Source organism: Phascolarctos cinereus, unplaced genomic scaffold (assembly GCF_003287225.1).
Source record: "Phascolarctos cinereus isolate Bilbo 61053 unplaced genomic scaffold, phaCin_HiC Scaffold_4;HRSCAF=312, whole genome shotgun sequence".
In the NCBI taxonomy this organism is placed as follows: Eukaryota; Metazoa; Chordata; class Mammalia; order Diprotodontia; family Phascolarctidae; genus Phascolarctos; species Phascolarctos cinereus.
The window spans coordinates 368,865,036-368,884,307 of NW_027555847.1; the positions used below are offsets into that span (position 1 = coordinate 368,865,036).

Sequence of the window (19,272 nt, forward strand, 5' to 3'; positions counted from 1 at the left end):
AGGGTCAGAGTTAAAGCTAAAACTTGGGTCTTCTAATCCAACTCTCTCATCTCATATATGAGAAAACTGAGGTCCATGGAGGTTAAATGAATTGCTCAACTGCACTTTCTCTGCATCAGAAATGTATTTGAACTCAGTTTATCTAAGTCCATGGCCAGTGTTCATTCTACTGTACCAAGCTGTCCCCTCCCAGTCAAGTGATCTCTTCTCTCAGGGGTAGAGAATCTGTGGCCTTCTAAGTCTTTGGGTGGTGCCTTTTGACTGAGTCCAAGTTTCACAAAACAAATCCTTTTATTAAGAGGATTCGCTCTGTGAAGTTTGGATTTAGTTAGGACCTAGAGGGCCACATGTGACATCGAAGCTACAGGTTCCCCACCTTTATACTCTCAAAGTTTACAAACTTTATACTGTCAAATAACCTTTCAATGAATGGGCGCATACTTTTTCAACACGTGTATTTACAAATATCTAAATATTTGTAAATATAAAATGGCTAGGTAGATCTTTTGAATGTCTTATTGTCATGTAGAAGCAACCAGTGACTCTGGTTTTAGGTTACCATATTATTTATATGTGTATATGTTATTTCTGCCTAGTGAAATGTAAGTTCTTTGCAGGCAAGGACTGTTTTCATTTTTGTATTTATGTCTCCAGTGCCTAGCCTAAGACCTGAACATAATAAACACTTTAGTCTGGTCTGACTCTTCGTGACTCCATTTGGGGTTTTCATGGCAGAAATACTGGAATGATTTTGCCATTTCCTTCTTCAGCTCATTTTACAGATGAGGAAACTGAGGTAAACAGGGTTAAATAACTTGTTTAGAGTCACCCAGCTATTAAGTATCTGAGGCCAGATTTTAACTCAGGTCTTCCTGACTCCAGGCTGGCTCCATCTACTGTACCACCTAGCTGCCCATACGCACCTATAAATACCTAATCAATTAAATTGAAATCACCAGGTATCACATTCATACATTCCTCAGGGTTACTTTGACCCAGGTGGCTGTAAAACAAACCAGACTGCTTACCAGGACCACCAGAGCAGGAGGGGAAGTCTCAGGAAGAGGTTCAAGGATCAGGACAAATTCCACTGCATCTTCCTCTCCCTCCCTGTCTTTTCCGCCTCTTTTGTTCCACTGTTGACATACCTTAACGTTTGTATACGAGTAAAACCTGGTTGAAATGTCTGTAGAGCAAACCTGAAGAGGAAAATGAAGGAAATGTTGCACCTCCCTCCCCCCAAAGCCAAAATATAATCTGAGAGGAAAATATAGAAGGCTGAGGGAGGGAGGAGGGGAAGATGATGATGGAAAGCATGTTGTAGATAGTGGGTCCAAGGGGTGCCTTGTCTGTTGTGTTTGTACAAGCTTTGACTGTTGCTGATTGTTTTTGTTGTTTTAAGCAGTAGCTGGTGGTAGAGGTGGTGGTGTTCCAAGCCTCTAGCACCAGCAAGGGGATACCAGAATCACAGGGCCTAAGGTGATGTCTCTCATAGCCTGGTGAAGACTTCATTTGATACATAATAAAAAATCCACACAAAGGATTTTATATCAAAACTTTATTAAACAAAAAAATGCACCATTGGAATACCATTTCTATAAAAAATGAATATGAGACTGCTCTACAGTGCATTACAAAACCCCCTTTTCTTCATGTAGTAATATACAAGATTGTGTGTAGAAACAGTCATTTATTTTTAAACTGTAAGCAAGTTTCTTTTCTGTAGAACAAGATTTACACTTCAATATTGCAATCACTAGTCTAATTTGGTTAACAATGCTAGAGTTTGACAATTTAAAGAAACTGTTTATAGGCTCAAAATACCCCATTTTTAAGGTGTTTTGTAACAACGAGAATTTTTCCCCCACTAAGGCTAGTTAAAGCTGTAGTATACCCATTTCTACCAGAAAAAAAACTTACCACTAGCACACTAACAATTGGTTTGAACTACACATCGCAAAGCCCTTTGAGTGAATGCCTAGCATTGATTTAACAAATGCTGTAATAACCTTTCACAGTTTGTCTTAACCCCATTTTGATTTGACTTATTGGGGGAAAGACTGACACTTTAATAAGATGGCTTTGCCTGGGGCATCCTCACACTCAGGTGGGAACCACACTGTTAGTTCCCAGGAGAGCTTGCTGAGATATGGAACACACTGCAGCTTTAACAGCCCGACCTAGGTGTCCAACCAGATATTCCTTTTATTTTTTTTATCATAAATTATCCAAAAAAGAAGATCACTCTAAATAATAAATTAAATATTACTTATAAAAAGTACACCCCATCCCCACCCTCCCACCCCCGAACAAGGCGACAATTCACAAAGGTCAGAATTGTCAGCTCTACCTTACAATAATAAAAACAACCTTGCTCCTTCTCCTCCTCCAACACCTCCTCCTCCTCCTCCTCTCCCCAACATTGCTTGCTTGCATTTGAAAGTACATGTACAGCATACAGTGAGATCCATCAGCCCCATGACATTTTGCTCATGACATTAGGCCGCTGGTGATTGCTGCTCTCCAGTCCAGCCAAAAGTAAAATGAAACAAAATGGAATGACAATGCTTAAATGAATGGTCTCTACTGAGAGCAAGGGGAGAGAAAGCCTTCAGAGAGCACACCAGAAGTCAGACCTGGCAAAAATTAGTCACCAGAGATGGAGACATAAGAGACTCCAGAATGGAAGTAATAATATTGAATTGCTTTTCTGGGCATGGGCTTTGTCTCCTGTATAGCTTCACTCGGCACAGAACACCCTGGCATTCCATTTCAGAAGCAATACATTTTGAAATTGAATATTTGGATAACAAAGTATTTTGATCCATGGATACCAGTGCTTTGGGATGCAATGGAATATGACAGCACTGGGTGCCCTACCTGTGACTTTCCAAAATATTACATTTGAGACTTTAATATTGGGCTCACTGGGTGAAAGGTTTCCAGTGCAATATAAAAGTCACTTCTGCAAGTCACCATAGTAATACCAACTGTAAACAGCTATGCAACATATTGTTCTAGAAATGACAACAAAGGAATTCTTGTGCAGATTTGATTTTATGAACTGCTTTTGAGTTTCTAGCATTTTGTGAGATCTTTTTTGCATTGGCAGTAGGCAGAGGCAGAATACCAATCTGGGCATCTCAGTAATGAGGGCGTCATGAAATGATTTAGGACAAAAGCAGGGGACTAGACCCTGCTTTGGATCTGTCTGGAAGCTCATGAAAGTTGATTTTTGCTGTAAAAACCAAAAAAAGCAAAAAGAAAACCAAAAACATACAGATACAGCTGTGAGGCTGTGCACTGTCTTCTTTTTCCTGGCTTGTTCATAAAGTACAAGTGGACACACTGCAGGGAATGCTAAATCTGGACTCCTTTTTTTATTCAGGCAGGACTTTGGAGGCAGCCTGGTTTTCTGCGAATTGCAACCCAGTTGCCATCTTAGCACTCCTCTATTAAGTTGTAGCAAGATTTTGGAAGCTCATTCTGTTGAATCCAACCGAATGAGCCAATATCAAGAATAGGCAATAGTAGCCTCCTGGGCAGCCTCAGTGGGTCCCCTGTACTGTGGGCCCTTGATTAGAAAAGCAAAGAACCAAGCTTTACGGTCCTAAATGTTGACTATGAACTCTGAGTTCAAGCTAAGTGGCTATTGTCATGAAGCTAAAAATTCCATTTGTTTCCACCAGGGCAAGCCACCAAACAGCCCACTGATACGCATTACAATTTACTTAAAGGGACTAGCAGATTCTATTTCCATCACAAGACATTGTAGCCATTATAAATTCACCTCTTAGGGTCCTAAGCTGATTTGTTTTCCTCAAATTTATTAGGGTTTAAAGTTATGGTGCATAAAGGTCTTTCTGATTTAGTTCCAGTGTACACTTTAAGTATGTCAGTAGATTACGTTTCTGTTATATGAACAGAAGCACTACAGCTGGGTAGGTACTGAATGTACATTACAAAGAACTATTTAACTTCTGGTACCATACCACTGGAAAGCACTTTACTTATTTTGAGCTCTCTATATTTGCTTGTCTGTGACATACATAGAAGTTTCTTGGGAAAACCTTTCCTATTGGGTAAAAGTAGGAAAGTACTCAGAAATAGGGGCTTGCCTGATAGTTTGGCTTCTGTGAATGTGGGGTTAAAGGGCACACTGCCAAGCTGTATTTAAGTCCCAGTGCTGGAGTATCTGGCTTAGCTGTCAAGTGGAACCCTATGGGACTCAGAGATTTATAGGTCTGAAAAGTCTGATACTGCCTAAACTCAGTTGGGAGCTGGAGCGTAACAGAGGTCACTTCCACCATTCACAGGTTACTTCTTGTCAAGAGATTAGGGGACTGGGAAAATTAAAGAGTTACCTGAAAACCCTGAGTAGGTAAGCTGTAGCCTTCCAGGAACGGTTTGGGGAACCACAGTTCTACATATGCTACATCAGCCATATGGATTTGGGGCTTAAAGAATTTGTATCTCACGGTCATACTCTTTGACTTGTCCTCTACACTAAGGCCTGGCACGGACACTTATTTTACTACTGTTTAGTGAGACTTTACCACTACCACAAAAAACATTTTAATGTTTAAAAAAAAATATATGAACAAGGACCAAGAACATTTAGAAAACACAAGGCCTCTGAAACAAATTCTCCAAACTGTCTCCCATATCCAGAACTCATCCAAAACCAAATCAAAAAGATCTGAATTGTTCTCACCTTTCCATCTCATTTCCAAAGATGACTGGCCTGGATTGGAGGTACTGAGAATTTTTATGAAGATGCTAGCCAGTTCTCTTGAACTGGTTATGTTCATCTGACATAGTAGATAGCTAAATGCCTTGGATTCAAGATGTGGGACCAAACAAATCTTGAAGACTGAGGACATCATCTTGGTGGGATTAGGTACCTTTAAAGTCATACTGCTATGCTATGACTTTAAAAGGAAGGCTGTCCTAGGGGAATAAGGGACTCTATTAAGGACACAAGGTATCTCTATTATTATCTTTATATCAAAGTGGTTGGTCGATTCTGAAGAGATTGAATGCTTGCATGGGGAATGCCCCACTCCAAAGGACCAGACTTCCAGAATCCCAAATGCCCCTGATGTCAACAAAAATAGGAGCAAATGCCCTCATACAGGTAATACTACTTAATTCTTAAGAAGGACTTAAATAAAATTTTAGCAAATTGAAAAACAACCAGCACTCTTGTTGAAGGAACAATTTCACAAAAGGATCAGATTTTCTAATGAATGATTTGAATGAGCTCTCTCTTTGACATCAGATTTCCTTCCTGACGTAAAACTGTAAAAAAATAATCTGAATTATTACTTCCGTTACGTTGCCATTTTGCTCAAAATATTTCATTCAGGGATTCGTATATAATTACCCACCTAATAAAAGGAGCTATTAGGTTGTAAAGATCCTATCCCTTCCATGCTCCTTTAAAATTATGACCCACTCAAGCTTGAAATCAAAGGCAGCGCTGAATGGAATAATTCAGCTGAAACTTTCTTATTGGGTTTTGCTCTCTCCTAACTGATAAATATGCAAATTAGCTCCCTTTTGGTGATTCAGCTGCATAAACAGGGATTAACTTTGAATGCCGGCTAAAAATTCAGCAACTGAAAGTGTACACACAAAATGTTCTTAATTCAACCAGTTAAAAGTTGTTGATAAACACGGTAATATAAAGTTAAAATTCTAGCAGAGAATGAAGATGCCACTCGGAAATACCTCCTGAATCATGAGACACAACTTTGAAAAGGATCCATTGGATTTATGAAGTTTCATAAGTGTCAAATGGGGCCTTTCCCTCTACTCCCTGACAGCCTGGAGCTCATCACAGCAATAGGCCTCAGTGGTCACCATTGGCCAATGTGTGGCCGGGTCCAGTTGTTTCAGTGACCTGTCAGGAGAATCAAGAAGGGCCCAAGGAGGCAGTCCTCTTGAGTGAAGAGCTCTGCCTTGGCTTCCTTCCGGTCTGCACTTCATCAGTTTGCTGTTTCTGACAAGGAGTGAAGAGATCACTGGTATCCTTGCCAGGCAGATTATGAAGTCAGCCATCTTTTGGGGAGGACAGAGTCTCTGGGGAAGAAGGAAGGCCTTCAGTCCTGCCTGGGCGCCTGAAGAAGGATGGCCTTGGTGAAGCTTTGAAATGTCATCACAGTGTGGTATGGCCCCAAAGCCACCCATGTTGAAAAGTGTTCTATTACAAGCTTAAGCTCATAATTACCGTGTGTGTGAGAAGATTGCATATTGTATCCTCTTTCCAAAAATGCACTGTAGCTGGCAGGATGCCACCCATTGCAGATTTTTTATGTTCTATTTTCTGTTCTCCAGACATAAATGCTAACCAAGAGTGGATATACAAATACTTGAGGAAAATGGGTGAAATTTTACAGCCACTTGCTAACACCCACCACTTGTGCAAGACAAATGACTGAGTTATAAAACAATAGGCATTCACTGTCTCTTTTGTTTTTGTTTATTTTTTTTTTTTGTGCTGTTGGGGAATACATCCAATCCTTTGGTGCTGTGTAGTAAGAATTTCCCAGGGGTGTTTTGTGGTTGAAAGTAAAAGACAAGTGATCTCCACTGATTTGACCATGACATGGAACAGGTTTAAACAATGCACTTGCATGTTGTAATACTAGACTGACACAGTTAAAAAACAAAACAAAAGAAAACAAAACAAAATCTACAGAGCTGCAGGCCCTGATTATGGGAAACAGATGCACTATTTATGCAAATGTAGTTACTATGTGTGGCTAGCTGATCAAAGCCAAGGGCCAGAGATACTCCAGAGACTTTAACCTTGATCTTGCTTCGAGACACTCCTTTGTTGTTGATGAGGTTGTTGTCTCCGTTTCGAGAACTTTGAGATGCACAATGGGCATTAGATGGGTGGCATGTACCTCTCCAAACCACTTGAGGATCTTCCTTTCACTAGACAGTACTGGGGATCAGGTGATGTGTTTTGTGTGTGCAGGTGTTTGTGGGCACATCTTTCTGTGAATGAAATCCTGATATGCTGCATGATCCTGGATAATCCACCTTCTCAATTCACAGCTTTTAGAAGGCTGAGCCTGTGATGGCATTGAGTTGCTTCATTAGCCCTTCCAAACTTGCCATTTGTTCACTCAAATCATCCTGCTCATATACCTGTGAAGAGAGAAAGCAAATCATCAGTGCATAGTAAGAACTGAAGGACTGTGAGATATAGAAAGCCTAGTACCGTGCAGTTAGCTGTGTGTCACTGCAAAAGCACCTCATATTCTTTTATCATCGGATCATAGATCCATAGACCTCAGAAACTACATAATTCAACCCCCTGGTACTACAAATGAGAAAACCGAGACTCAGGAAGTTAAGTGACTTGTTCAAGGTCACGCAGGTAGAGGAAATTTGAATCCCAGGTCCTCTGACTTCTTCAGTCTTCTTTCCTTGGGACCATGCTGCCTCTCTTAGAAAAGTTTTAGTCAGGAAACTACCTAAAACTACCCACAGGTAGATAAAATGTGATGAAAAAATCCTTAACTTTACATTTGTCCAGAAGTGAAATGGGATTTTGTAAAAAGTCCACAGGGAATCTTCAGAGGCTGGAGGGTCACTTTGGGTGGCTACAGTGAAAAGGACACATATTAGATGGGGGTTAGGACCAGACTAGTGATGTCAAACTCAAATAGAAATGGGGGCCACTAAGCCATACATAAGGATCCCTGTGGGCTAAATACTGACTTAGAAAACCACATATTAACATCATCTATGTTCTACTGTATTTTTATTTTTTTTTCGTTAAACATTTTCCCAAATACAATTTAATCTGGTTCAGGTGGCACCGGGAGTGTCATGGACTACACTGTGATTGCCATGTTTTTGCCACCTCCGGGAACAGATGGCCTCTAAAATCCCTTCTAACTCTGATTTTATGATTCTACATGCAGTAGTATCTTACAGTAAAGATTTATATTTAATTTCTTTTCTTTTGGATAAAATATGGGACATTTTAATTTTAAATAGTTCGCCTTTAAGCAAAATTGGCTCTCCCAGAGCTGGGAATGCTTATGGATAGAACTGTTGAATATCAACCTGTAGTAATTCACAACTCACCCTCATAGGTTGGTCCTCTGGAGGGCTGACTTTTACTTAGGTTCAAATATAGTCAGAGATGCTTCATTCCTAAAACTGTATCTCATGAGTCCCTACTGGTAACCCTCCTTTTAATAGCCAGCCCATATATATAGTTAGCTCAAAGAAAAGGGATGCAAAATATTCCCCTTCCCCACCCCACCCCCTCCATAAACCTAGGATATCTATTTCCATAAATATATACAACATTAATTAGAAGACTGGTCATACCTATAGAGTAAATTGGTGATGAGGCTAACAAGGAATATATGTAGTTAACACAACTCATTCCTCTGGTACTATAAGGCCCCAATATTCTTTATGTTCTTGGAGTATCCTCATTTTGTCTCCCTCCCACCCCCAAGTCAAGATGTCTTCAGGGCATATCATTCATATGAGATCCCTGGGCCTGATCTTCTCTGTAGCTCAACTCCTAACTGCCAGGATGAAATTGTTCTTAAATATATAGCTGGCTCTCTTCTCTGATGCCAAGGGTCACACTATTCAGAGCTGTCTCCACACACTGCCTCTCTTTTGCATTGATCCCTGACAGGTACAGTGTCTCTTAATGGGTAGATAGCTCTGCTACAAAGTGCCATGGGTTATGAAAGTGGGAGGACAGAAAAACTCCCTTCCTCTGATAACTCAGGCAAGGCTGCTAAGGGAAAGATAAAACAAGATCTCCTTTAAAGAACTGGTAATTTGTTTTGTTTTGTTTATATCGTTTTTTTTTTCATAGCTGTCTCTCCTTTAGATTTCAGGCATCAAACTCCTTAAAGCTATTCCCTACCTTAACTTTGGAGAGTATGTCCTTTTTTTTTTATTCTCTTAAAGTCTTCAGTGGCATAGCCCCCTCTTCACTACAGAAGGGCTAGTCATCAAAGATAACTTCGCACTTCAGAAAAGGGTACCAGTGTTCATACTCTACACTTTATTTAACACAGAAACATCTTATTGTTTTAATTATTTGCCCCTTCCTGTGATTTTATCAACTGAAGAAAGTGTGTAGGGGTATCAATTGAATAGGCCTGTCTGATCAACTCCCTTCCTACTATAAATGTATTATGTATTTAGGACATGTCATCCTTCAACTGCGCAGCTAGATAATGCAGTGAATAGATTGCTGGGCCTGGAGTCAGGAAGACTTATCTTTCTGAGTTTAATTCCTTCCTTAGATACTAGCTGTGTGACCCTGGGCAAGTCACTTAACTCTGTTTACCTTTAGTTCCTCATCTGTAAAAAATGAGCTGGGAGAACGAAATGGCAAACCACTTCAGTATCTTTGCCAAGAAAACTCCAAATGAGGTCAGGAGGAGTTGGATGTGCCTGAAATGACTCAATAACAACATCCTTTAACACTTTAAGGATATTCTTTTGGTAGTATGAATATTCCCTTATTCCTTCCACTAATGCAGGTCACAAGTGCTTTATACAGATTTAGCATAGAGGTTCCTAGGATTTCTGTGGCTGAAAAATTCAACCCAGTATTGAGCTTATTTGAATTTAGTTATGCTAATCCTCTGACAACAGACACAGTTTGTCATTTGACCCAAGGAGAAGCTATAGGAAAGAATAACTCATATGTGTGTGTGTGTGTGTGTGTGTATACATATATATATATATATATATATACATACTATGTGTATATATAATAACATATATATGTATATTATATATATATATACATATATATATATAAAAACACTATGTATATATATAACATTTAAGATATACAAGATAATTTCACCTATAATCTTGTGACCTAAGTAAAACAAATATTAGGATTCCAGCACTCTGATCAACATTTTACAGAAAAAAGAAGCTGAGTCATGGAGATTATGATCACACAACTGGTATTTGTTGAAAATGTAATTCAACCCCAGGTTTCTTGGTTTGAAATGTGTTGATTTTATTTTCCTACTTTGCCAGGAAATCTGTAGATATCTCCCAAATTCCCTAGGCAATGTTTAACTGAGCTGTTAAACTTCTAGCAGATGTTAAACATAATTTCTTCTGTTGAAATCAACAACGAAGACTGAAATGTCTATATAGACAGGCCCCATGTTATACTAGGAGGCATAATCTACTGGGAGAGTCCTGTTTTTTCTAAGTTAGGATTTGTCATTAACTAACTAACTAACTAACTAACTGGTTGTATGACCCTGAGCAAGTCACTTAACCTCAATTTCTTCATCTGTAAAAAATGAGCTGGAGAAGGAAATGGCAAATCACTCAAGTATCTCTGCCAAGAAAATATGACTGAAACAAACAACAAAAGCTGTGATGTTGAGTCATCACTTGAACTCTCTGTGATTCTATTTCCTTCTCTGCAAAATGTCAGAATAACAACACTGCCCTAACCATGAGTTGTGAGGATATTAACTTCAATATATCTAATCAATTAACAAATGTTTGTTAAATACCTACTACGTGCTGAACACTTAGAGATACAAAAACAAGAGTTAGAGAATCTCTACGCTCAAGGGAAATTTACATTCCATTGTGGAAAACAATTCATAGAGATAAAATCAAATATGAAATATACACAAAATCATGAAAAGGTAATATTTTTTGGGGGGGAAACTGGCACCTATTGGGGAGGAATTAATAAAGCTCTGGAAGAAGAAGACACAGTTGAGTTTGAATTTGAGATCCTCAATTTAATTGGTGTTAACCTGTAATCTATTGACCCAGGCAATCTTTCACTAGATGGTCAATGACAGAATGTTAAGTAATGGAAGAGCACTTAGAGATCCTCTAGCTCAATTTCTCTTTCTACAGTTGATGAAATTGAAGCTCACAGAAGTTATATAACTCAACCTTGGTTATACAGCTCTGTCAAATGGAAGAACCAGGCTCAAAACCCAATTTTTGAGGGGCAGCTGGAGAGAGAACTGGCCTTGGCTTCAAAAAGACAAGCTCAAATCTTGCCTCAGACTCTATGTGGCCATGGGCTAATCACGCAACCTCTCAGCCTCAGTTTCCTCATTTGTGAAATGGGGAATAATGAGATGATGCTATAGCAACTCCTGAAATCATCTACCTGAGATGCAAATGGTTTGAGCTTTGCATCAGTGGAGCTACACTCACATTACTTAAGACATAGAGCTTCTGAAGTACCGAATTCTTATTTATATAGTTGATGTTCTTGAATGAAAAGTTATGCCCGTATTCATCGTTCCTGCAATGCCTCTATTCTCACACATATGCTCATGGCTTCACAAAGAACATTTGAGCTGGAAGGGAGCTTAGAAGGTTACCAAGTTCAACCTCTCTTTTCAAAGCCAAGGGAAGGAGGTTCCTTGATAATTACCACTAATCCTTTAGGTCTACTTAGCAAAGGATTGAGCAGTATTTGTGTGCTTAGATTATTTCTGTGTGACAAAGGACACACCCAGCCAGTAGTATGATGAATTTGTATTAAACTATCCAGAGTCGCTTAGTTCATTATGTGACCAAAGGCAGACATTTGCAAGATAGCTATCTTGGTTTTGAGGTGCTTTTCCTAGCCATCGTTCAGAATAATGCCACAGGGGGATAATAAACCTAACCTTGGCCTCAATTTTAATATGAACTATTCAAGTGACCTCACCAGCCAAAGACCATTAAATAGGATGGCATGAGAGGTCTGATAAGGAAATTTCTGATTGAGTCCTCCAATCCACAGAACCTGGAACTTTGTCATAAATCGGCATTTCCCATTGAGATAGACATATATTGTTGCTGTAGACATATCCTGTTAAATGTTTAACAGTTGGCTGACTTTTGAGTTTAATATATACTATTAACATTTTCTTCATTCTTTCTTAATTTTAGACAACCAAAAATACAGCAAGCTCTGATTTACCATTTTGACCAATTCATCATTCACCAATTTAAGAGGTGTCAATGCTCACACTGAAAATTTAACAATTGGCAGAGCTGATGTGCGCAGAACTCTGATTATAGCTCAGCACTGATAGACGTGCACTTTGGGAAGGACAGTCACTTTAGAACAATGTGTCAGCTCCTGATTGGCCCCTGTATTTCCCTATGACTGAGAGGAGAGAGAGTAATTATTGAAGTTGATTCAAGACTGATCCAAATCAGGGAAACTACATTTTGCTAAACAGTACCATAGACAATGAAGTAACAAACATTTTTATAGCAAGTTTCTCTGATGCAGGCATCATTTCTCAAATGTGCAGGGAACTGAGTCAAATTTATAAACATAAGAGCCATTCCCTAACTGATAAGTGGTCAAAGGCTATGAATAGGCAGTTTTCAGAAGAAGAAATCAAAGCTATCTATAGCCAAATGAAATAAAGCTCTAAATCACTGTTGATCAGAGAAACACAAATTAAAACTCACACCTATCAGATTAGAAAGCATGACAGAAAAAGAAAATAACAAATGCTGCTGGTGGTGTGAAAAAAAAAATTGGTACACTAATGCACTGCTGGTGGAATTGTGAACATTCTGGAGAACAATTTGGAACTCTTCCCAAAGGGCTGTGCACACATTTTGACTCAGCAATACCACTTCTAGGTCTGTATCCCAAAAAGATTAAAGAAAAAGAAAAAAGGATCTATATGTACAAAGATATTTATAGCAGCTCTTTTTGTGGTAGCAAAAAATTGGAAATTTAGGGGATGCCCATCAGCTGGGAAATAGCCAAAGTTGTGGTATATGATTGTGATAAAGTACTGTTGTATTATAAGAAATGATGAGCAGTATGGTTTTAGAAAAATCTGGGAAGACCTAAATGAATTGATGTAGAGTGAAGTGACCAGAACCAGGAAATCATTGTACCTAGTAATGATAATATTGTCACAATGATCAACTGTGAAAGACTTAGGTGCTCTAATCAATACAATGATCCAAGACAGAAGGACTCATGATGAAAAATACTCTCAACCACTAGAGAGAGCTGATGAATTCTGAGTGCAAATTGAAGTATAATTTTTCACTTTATTTTTCTTGCTTTTTTGGTGACAGGACTAATATGGAAATAGGTTTTGCAAGATTTTACATGTATAATTGATATATTGTTTGCCTTCTCAAGGAGCAGAAGAGGAGCTAGAGAGAAGAAAATTTGGAACTCAAAGGAAAAAAAAGGAATGTTAAAAATAAATAATAAATTAGAAAAAACAACAACAACAACAACAACAGAAAAGACAGAGCCACGACCTCCCTTGGTGTTCTAGAAGAGAAGTACAAATGATTCCACCTTCTATCTTTGGGTCTTGACTTTCTTGGAACCCATCTCCTACTTTCTTTCTTGGACTTCCAGAGAGAGGAAGTGGTATCTTCTCCCCTTCTAAGTGGCAATGGTGGCTACAAACATATGATAGTGAGAACCTGTGTTTGTTTAAGTGAACCTGAGTCCCTGGCCCCTGTCTTCTGTTTTCTGTTTTCTTCTCTGAGAACAAGACAGTGACCAGCAATCCTAAGGAATGAATGGATGTTTTTAGCTCCAGTAGCAGACTTTGTGAATTTTGAGAATCCAGAAATACCAGATTTGATGTCAACTGACCACTTGGACTTATTTGTCAAAATAGTACTATTTTCAGAGAAGATCGACATCACCAAAAGGATTCTTTAGTGAAAGGTCTAAATAAAGCCCAAGCCATAGTCACATTGGACAGGATATCTGCACCTTGTGGGTTGTTCAGGAAGTGCAGATATGAGGGGAAAGAGCAATATTTACTAAATATCTGTTCAGCAGTCTCACAAAGTTTTCTCACCCCCTAGGAAATTATAATGACTATAAATAGCTGTTTAAGATGGTTTATGTTTCAGAATTTCTTAAGGTGTGTGTTTTGGAAAGAAGGAAGGAAACAAGCATTTAGTAAGTGCCTACTACACTCAAGGCACTGTGCTACGAACTTTACAAACATTATCCATTTGATCCTCACAACAACACCCGGAGGTAGGTGCTGTTGTTATGCCAATTTTTCCAGGCTGAAATTAGATGACTTGCTAAGGATCACCCAATTAGTAATGTCTGATGTCTGATTTTTGACCTTAGGTCTTCCTGACTCTAAGCTCAGAGCTCTATTCACTCTAATACCCAGTTGCCTTTTGCATTTTGTTCTGTCTTAAGGATTTGCTGTGGTGGAGAAAATAATCCCCAGACTTATACTTGATATTGACATTTTACATGGAGTACATTTTCTAGGCAGCTAGGTGGCACAGTGGATAGAGTGCCAGACCTGAGGTCAGGAAGACTCATCTTCTTGAGTTGAAATCTGGCCTCAGACACTAGCTGTATGACCCCGGGCAAATAATTTAACCTTGTTTACCTCAGTTTTCTCATCTGTTAAATGAACTAGAGAAGGAAATGGCAAACCATTTGAGGGGTCACAAAGAGTAAGGAAAAACCAAACAACAAAAATGTGTTTTAGAAGGGAACCTATTAATCTTTATATATATATATATATATATATACATATATATATATATACATACACACACACATATATATGTATACATACATATATATAATGTCTTCCCATGTCTTCCCTTCCCCCACCCCCCACCTCTGAACTTAATCTTTGAGTCCAAAGTCCTTGTGGGAATTGGTACCCTGTAAGTTTGGCCACACAAGCATTAACCATAAACTCTATCTATGACAAAAAAGGAATAAATTTAGGTAATTATCTGGATAAATTATACAAAAGTATTGTCAGAATTATATAATTTAGAGATATCTATCTATTCAAGTCTCCTCATCTTACTGATAAGAACCTGAGATCCAGAGAAACAAAATGATTTGCCTAAAGTCATATCTTAATAATATCTAGATTTTTTAAAATCTTGGATTATCTTTATTTCTTGTTGTTGTTCAGTCTTTTCAGTTGTGTCCAACTCTGTGACCTTATTTGGGGTTTTCTTGGCAAAAATACTGGTGTGGTTTACCATTTCCTTCTCCAGCTCATTTTACAGATGAGGAAACTAACGCAAGCAAGGTTAAGTGGCTTGCCCGGGATCATGTAGGTATTAAGTGTCTGAGGCCAGATTTGAACTCGGGAAGATAAGAATTCCTGACTTCAGGCCCAGTACTTTAACCACTGTTCCACCTACGCAGTTCAGGTCAGTTTCCTCATCTATAAAATAAGCTGAAGAAGTAAATGGCAAACGTTTCCATCATTTTTGTTAAGAAAACTAAAATGGGGTCCAGAAGAGCTGGATATTATTGAAATGATTAAACAATGAAAGCAACAAGAAAGTAGATGGCACAAAAGAGTATTGGACCCAGAATTGAAAGACCTAAGTTTGAATCCTACCTCAAACACTTAGCTATGTGACCCTGGACAAGTCACTTAACTTCTGTCTGCTTGTTTCTTCACAATGGGAAGAATAATAGCACATATTCATGGAGTTGTTGTGAAGATAAAATAAAATAACATCTAAAGGGCTTTGCAGACATAAAAGAACATTTAAATGCTAGTTATTATTCTTATTAGGGTCAACTTAAAGCAAGATGGCACTACTTAATATGTTATGTAATGAGATACTTCATAAACAGATCTATTCTCTGCATCACAAAAAAAAATCATTAGAATTTGGCTCAAACCCCTCGGGCAAAACAAACATAAAGCTAAATTGTGTAGCATAAGCATAACAGCTACTTTTAAATCCAAACCTTGCCTTATCTGATTCATGTGGACACACAGAACCCATAAGCAACACTAGCGGTAAGACTTTCTTAGTAACACCCGAAATTCTTTCCTGGTCTATCGAGGATGTGTTTTGTTGCTTGTGATACTTCTGATACCATGTTCTTCAATTTAAATGGGCATGAGATAAACATCATAATCTATTTAGGAGAGAGAATCAACAATCTAATATGTGTTGTTGCTGCTATTAGTTGGTGTGAAATAGTTGTATAGAGTGCTGGACCTGAAATTGAAGACCAAAATTCATATCCCACATCCCTCATCTTACCTAAAACTCTTATTAGTTGTACGACGTTGCACAACTCACTTGACCTCTTACTGCCTCTAGAATTCTCTAGAACTTATGTCATTGGTAAAAAATGGGTTATATCCATATCAGTGAAGGCAGATCTCTCACCCAAGGTGCCCTACACTGACTGACAAAATCACAGTTCCTCCCAAAGTTCGTATGCCTTATTATTAGCTAGCATTTATATAGTCCTTTACATTAGCTAAATGCTTTGGATACATTTTCTGACTTGAGATTTATAATAATCCTGGGATGGGAGTATCATTATCACCATTTTACAGATGAGGAGACTGAGGATCATGATGGCTAAAAGATCTGCCCATGATTACACAGCTTAGAAAGATCAGATGTTGATTAGCAGCTCAGGTCTTGCTGTTTCTAACATTCTATATACTACATCATGGCCAAGTAAAAGTCCTGGGGATACAATGTGTCATCATGTTCTGCTTCAATTAACTACTTTGTAAAAAAGAAAAATGAAAGTTGGCTCTAGTGCCCACAACTTGTGATGTGTCTGAAATGAATTACTCTTTGATAGTGTCGTGCTATGTTGATATTATTTGCATGCTATGCAAAATCAGCATCTGTGCATACAGAAAACAGAAGTTTGGTTGTTTGTTTTCATTCTATGACACATGTTGGAATAAGATCCAAATGAAACAGCAGAACATAATTCAAATTAGTTTTTCTTGTCTCCTTTCTTCCCCTCTAATTCTCTTTTTCTTCCTTAGCAGATTTGCCGTTCTACTTCCTTAGCCCTTTAAAATTATCTTTTTCCCTCTGAAATCTATTCTAAGATACTTTATGCTTTTCTAAATACCTATCCTGTGTTTCTGTAAACAAAACCTTCTTTCATCTTTCTCAAAAACATTTTGTTTCTCTAGTTTTTTATTTTTATCCAATCCCTTCATCTGTTTTCCCTTCCTTATTTTCTCTTATTTTCTAAGAATTGCTTTTCATTTGTTTGTTTCTTTCCTGGGGAAATAACACTCCCCCTCCCTCTTCTATTAGTGACTTCCATTTCCCTTTCTTCTATTTTCTTGATATCTCTATTGTGTCTCCAATGTGCCCCTTCAGTCTTTATCTTTCCTTTTTGTCTTGCATCTTTTCTTATTCTCAGTCACTTAGTTCCAAAAATTTCTGATGATTCAGGAAGCATTTACACATACACACACACACACACACACACACACACACACACACGCACACACAAGCCATTAAAAAGCAAAACATATGGCTGAATCCAGATATTCAGCTGAATATTTTTTTAAAAAATACAGAGAAATAATGTCTAACCTGCTTTAAAAAACAACTAATAAAAACCAGTTGTTTAAATTAAATTTTTTTTTAGGGAGTAGTAGAAGTATATTTGGGTGGCTGGGTAGTGCAGTGGATAGAGTGCTCGGCTTGAAGTCAGAAAGACTCATCTTTGTGTGTTCAAATCAGGCCTCAGACTCTTAGCTGTGTGACCCTGGGCAAATCACTTCACCCTGTTTTCCTCAGTTTTCTCATCTGTAAATGAGCTGGAGAAGGAAATGGCAAACTATTCCCGTATTTCTATCAAATGGGGTCACAAAAAGATATGACTGAAAAGTAAATTAAAAAAAGTAAATTAAAGTAAAAAAAGTTAAATGTGGATTTAGGAAGATCTTGAGTTCAAATGGAGCCTCAGACAATACCTGTGTGACTGTGAGCAAGTTAACCTATCTGTCTCAATTTCCTCATCTGTAAAATGAGAATAATTAATAGCACCTACCTCCCAAGGTTGTTCTGACAGTAAAATAATGTTATTTATAGAGCACTTCACAGACCTTAAAGTGCTATATAAATGCCAGCTATTAGTGCTGTTAAGTAGGAATCCTTCCTGTTGCAACCTTTTTTTTTCCGGTTGAAAATCATTGCCAAAGACCTTAATTAGTATATTCCTCTGCCTTAATAAATAGGAAATAAAGTTGAAAATTCCATCTCTCTCTTTTTTTTTTATAGTTACGGTCTTGCAGGGGCTTAGAATCAATCAATCTTAAAACATCATTGGCAATGGTCCTATAGATACAGATGTGGAAGGTAAAGAAAATTAGGTTGTGAAACCTAATTTAATTCCCTGACTTAAAAAATAAATTCCTGAAAGGAGTTTATATTCTAGTTATTTGACTTCTAATCATCAAGTACAGTGGAGAAAAAACAAAGTAACTGTGAAGGTTCTTTCTCCTCCTGAATATACTACGAGGCAGTATGTGGCACTGTTAGGTTGAAGTTGACAAGTGTGCTTACGCTGGCTGGATCCTCCAGCTGCTTGTGGCCTTCTTCAGACACTTCAGGGGCTGTGGGTACTGACACGGGAAGCAAAGGAGACCTGGCCTTTCCTGCTAATCCGAGGGAAGCTGTTTTCACATGAGTCTTGGTCAGGGTAGGACCTAGGAGAGAAAACACACAGAGGTACAATCTATGCACATCACCTATTGGAGAACAATCTTAAGTGTACAAGTCAAATCCTACTAGATGGGGCTAGTTTTACCTTGTTGGTCATTCTGTAAGGAGAGATTCAGAGTCTTTAAAAAAAATGTCTTCTGAAAGGGAGGCTAACTAATTAAGCTACTCTTCAGTAGATGAAAATTCTCCAGTCAGAGGTAATTTCAAGTGGACTTCAAATTACACCAAGGGCTGCCTTGAAACTCCAAGCTGTTCATCAGCCTCCATGGTGTCAGGTGAGCTCATTCCGCTACTTTGCAGCTCTAGACTGGAAAGCTGCGTGCCCAGATCCCTAAATGAGGACCTGAATTGTGCAGGTCTCTGGATAAGAACGATGGGGTGGGAAGCGAAGTCAGCCTCACTCTAAGAATGGCTTTTGGATGATACGTTGAAACATAGTCCCTTGTGGCCAACTTAGCAGACCTTAAAGATTGCATCCTTAATTCCTTCTGAAGGAGCGGAAGTCCAAGCCAGCCCAGCTTCTCTCAGGAACAGGTTCTAATCTATGGCACTCATGAAAGTCATTGTTAAGTATATCCTAAGTGACATTCTTCTACCTGGTATAATAATAGCTCACTGACTCTGGGCATGTGGAGTGAATCAGAAAACTTTTACTTTTGCTGAATTAGATTCATTCCACATGAACACTGATTAAGTACTTAATGTGCTCAAGGCATCATGAAATCCTATATAGGAATGATACAAATATCACTTTCTATTTAACCA

General features: G+C 38.4%; 1 protein-coding gene across 1 annotated transcript in view; it reads right to left on the bottom strand.

Annotated features, from left to right (window-relative positions):
- Positions 1-2,381: 2,381 nt before the first annotated feature.
- LOC144456543 (netrin receptor DCC-like) overlaps positions 2,382-19,272 on the bottom strand; it is an 84,170-nt gene continuing 67,279 nt past the window's right edge. The window contains exons 6-7 of the mRNA XM_078151763.1: positions 18,349-18,491; positions 2,382-7,161 (exon numbers count right to left, since the gene is read on the bottom strand). Of these exons, the coding sequence (XP_078007889.1) occupies positions 7,072-7,161; positions 18,349-18,491 (233 nt within the window). The 3' untranslated portion in view covers positions 2,382-7,071. The remainder of the gene's footprint in view (positions 7,162-18,348; positions 18,492-19,272) is intronic.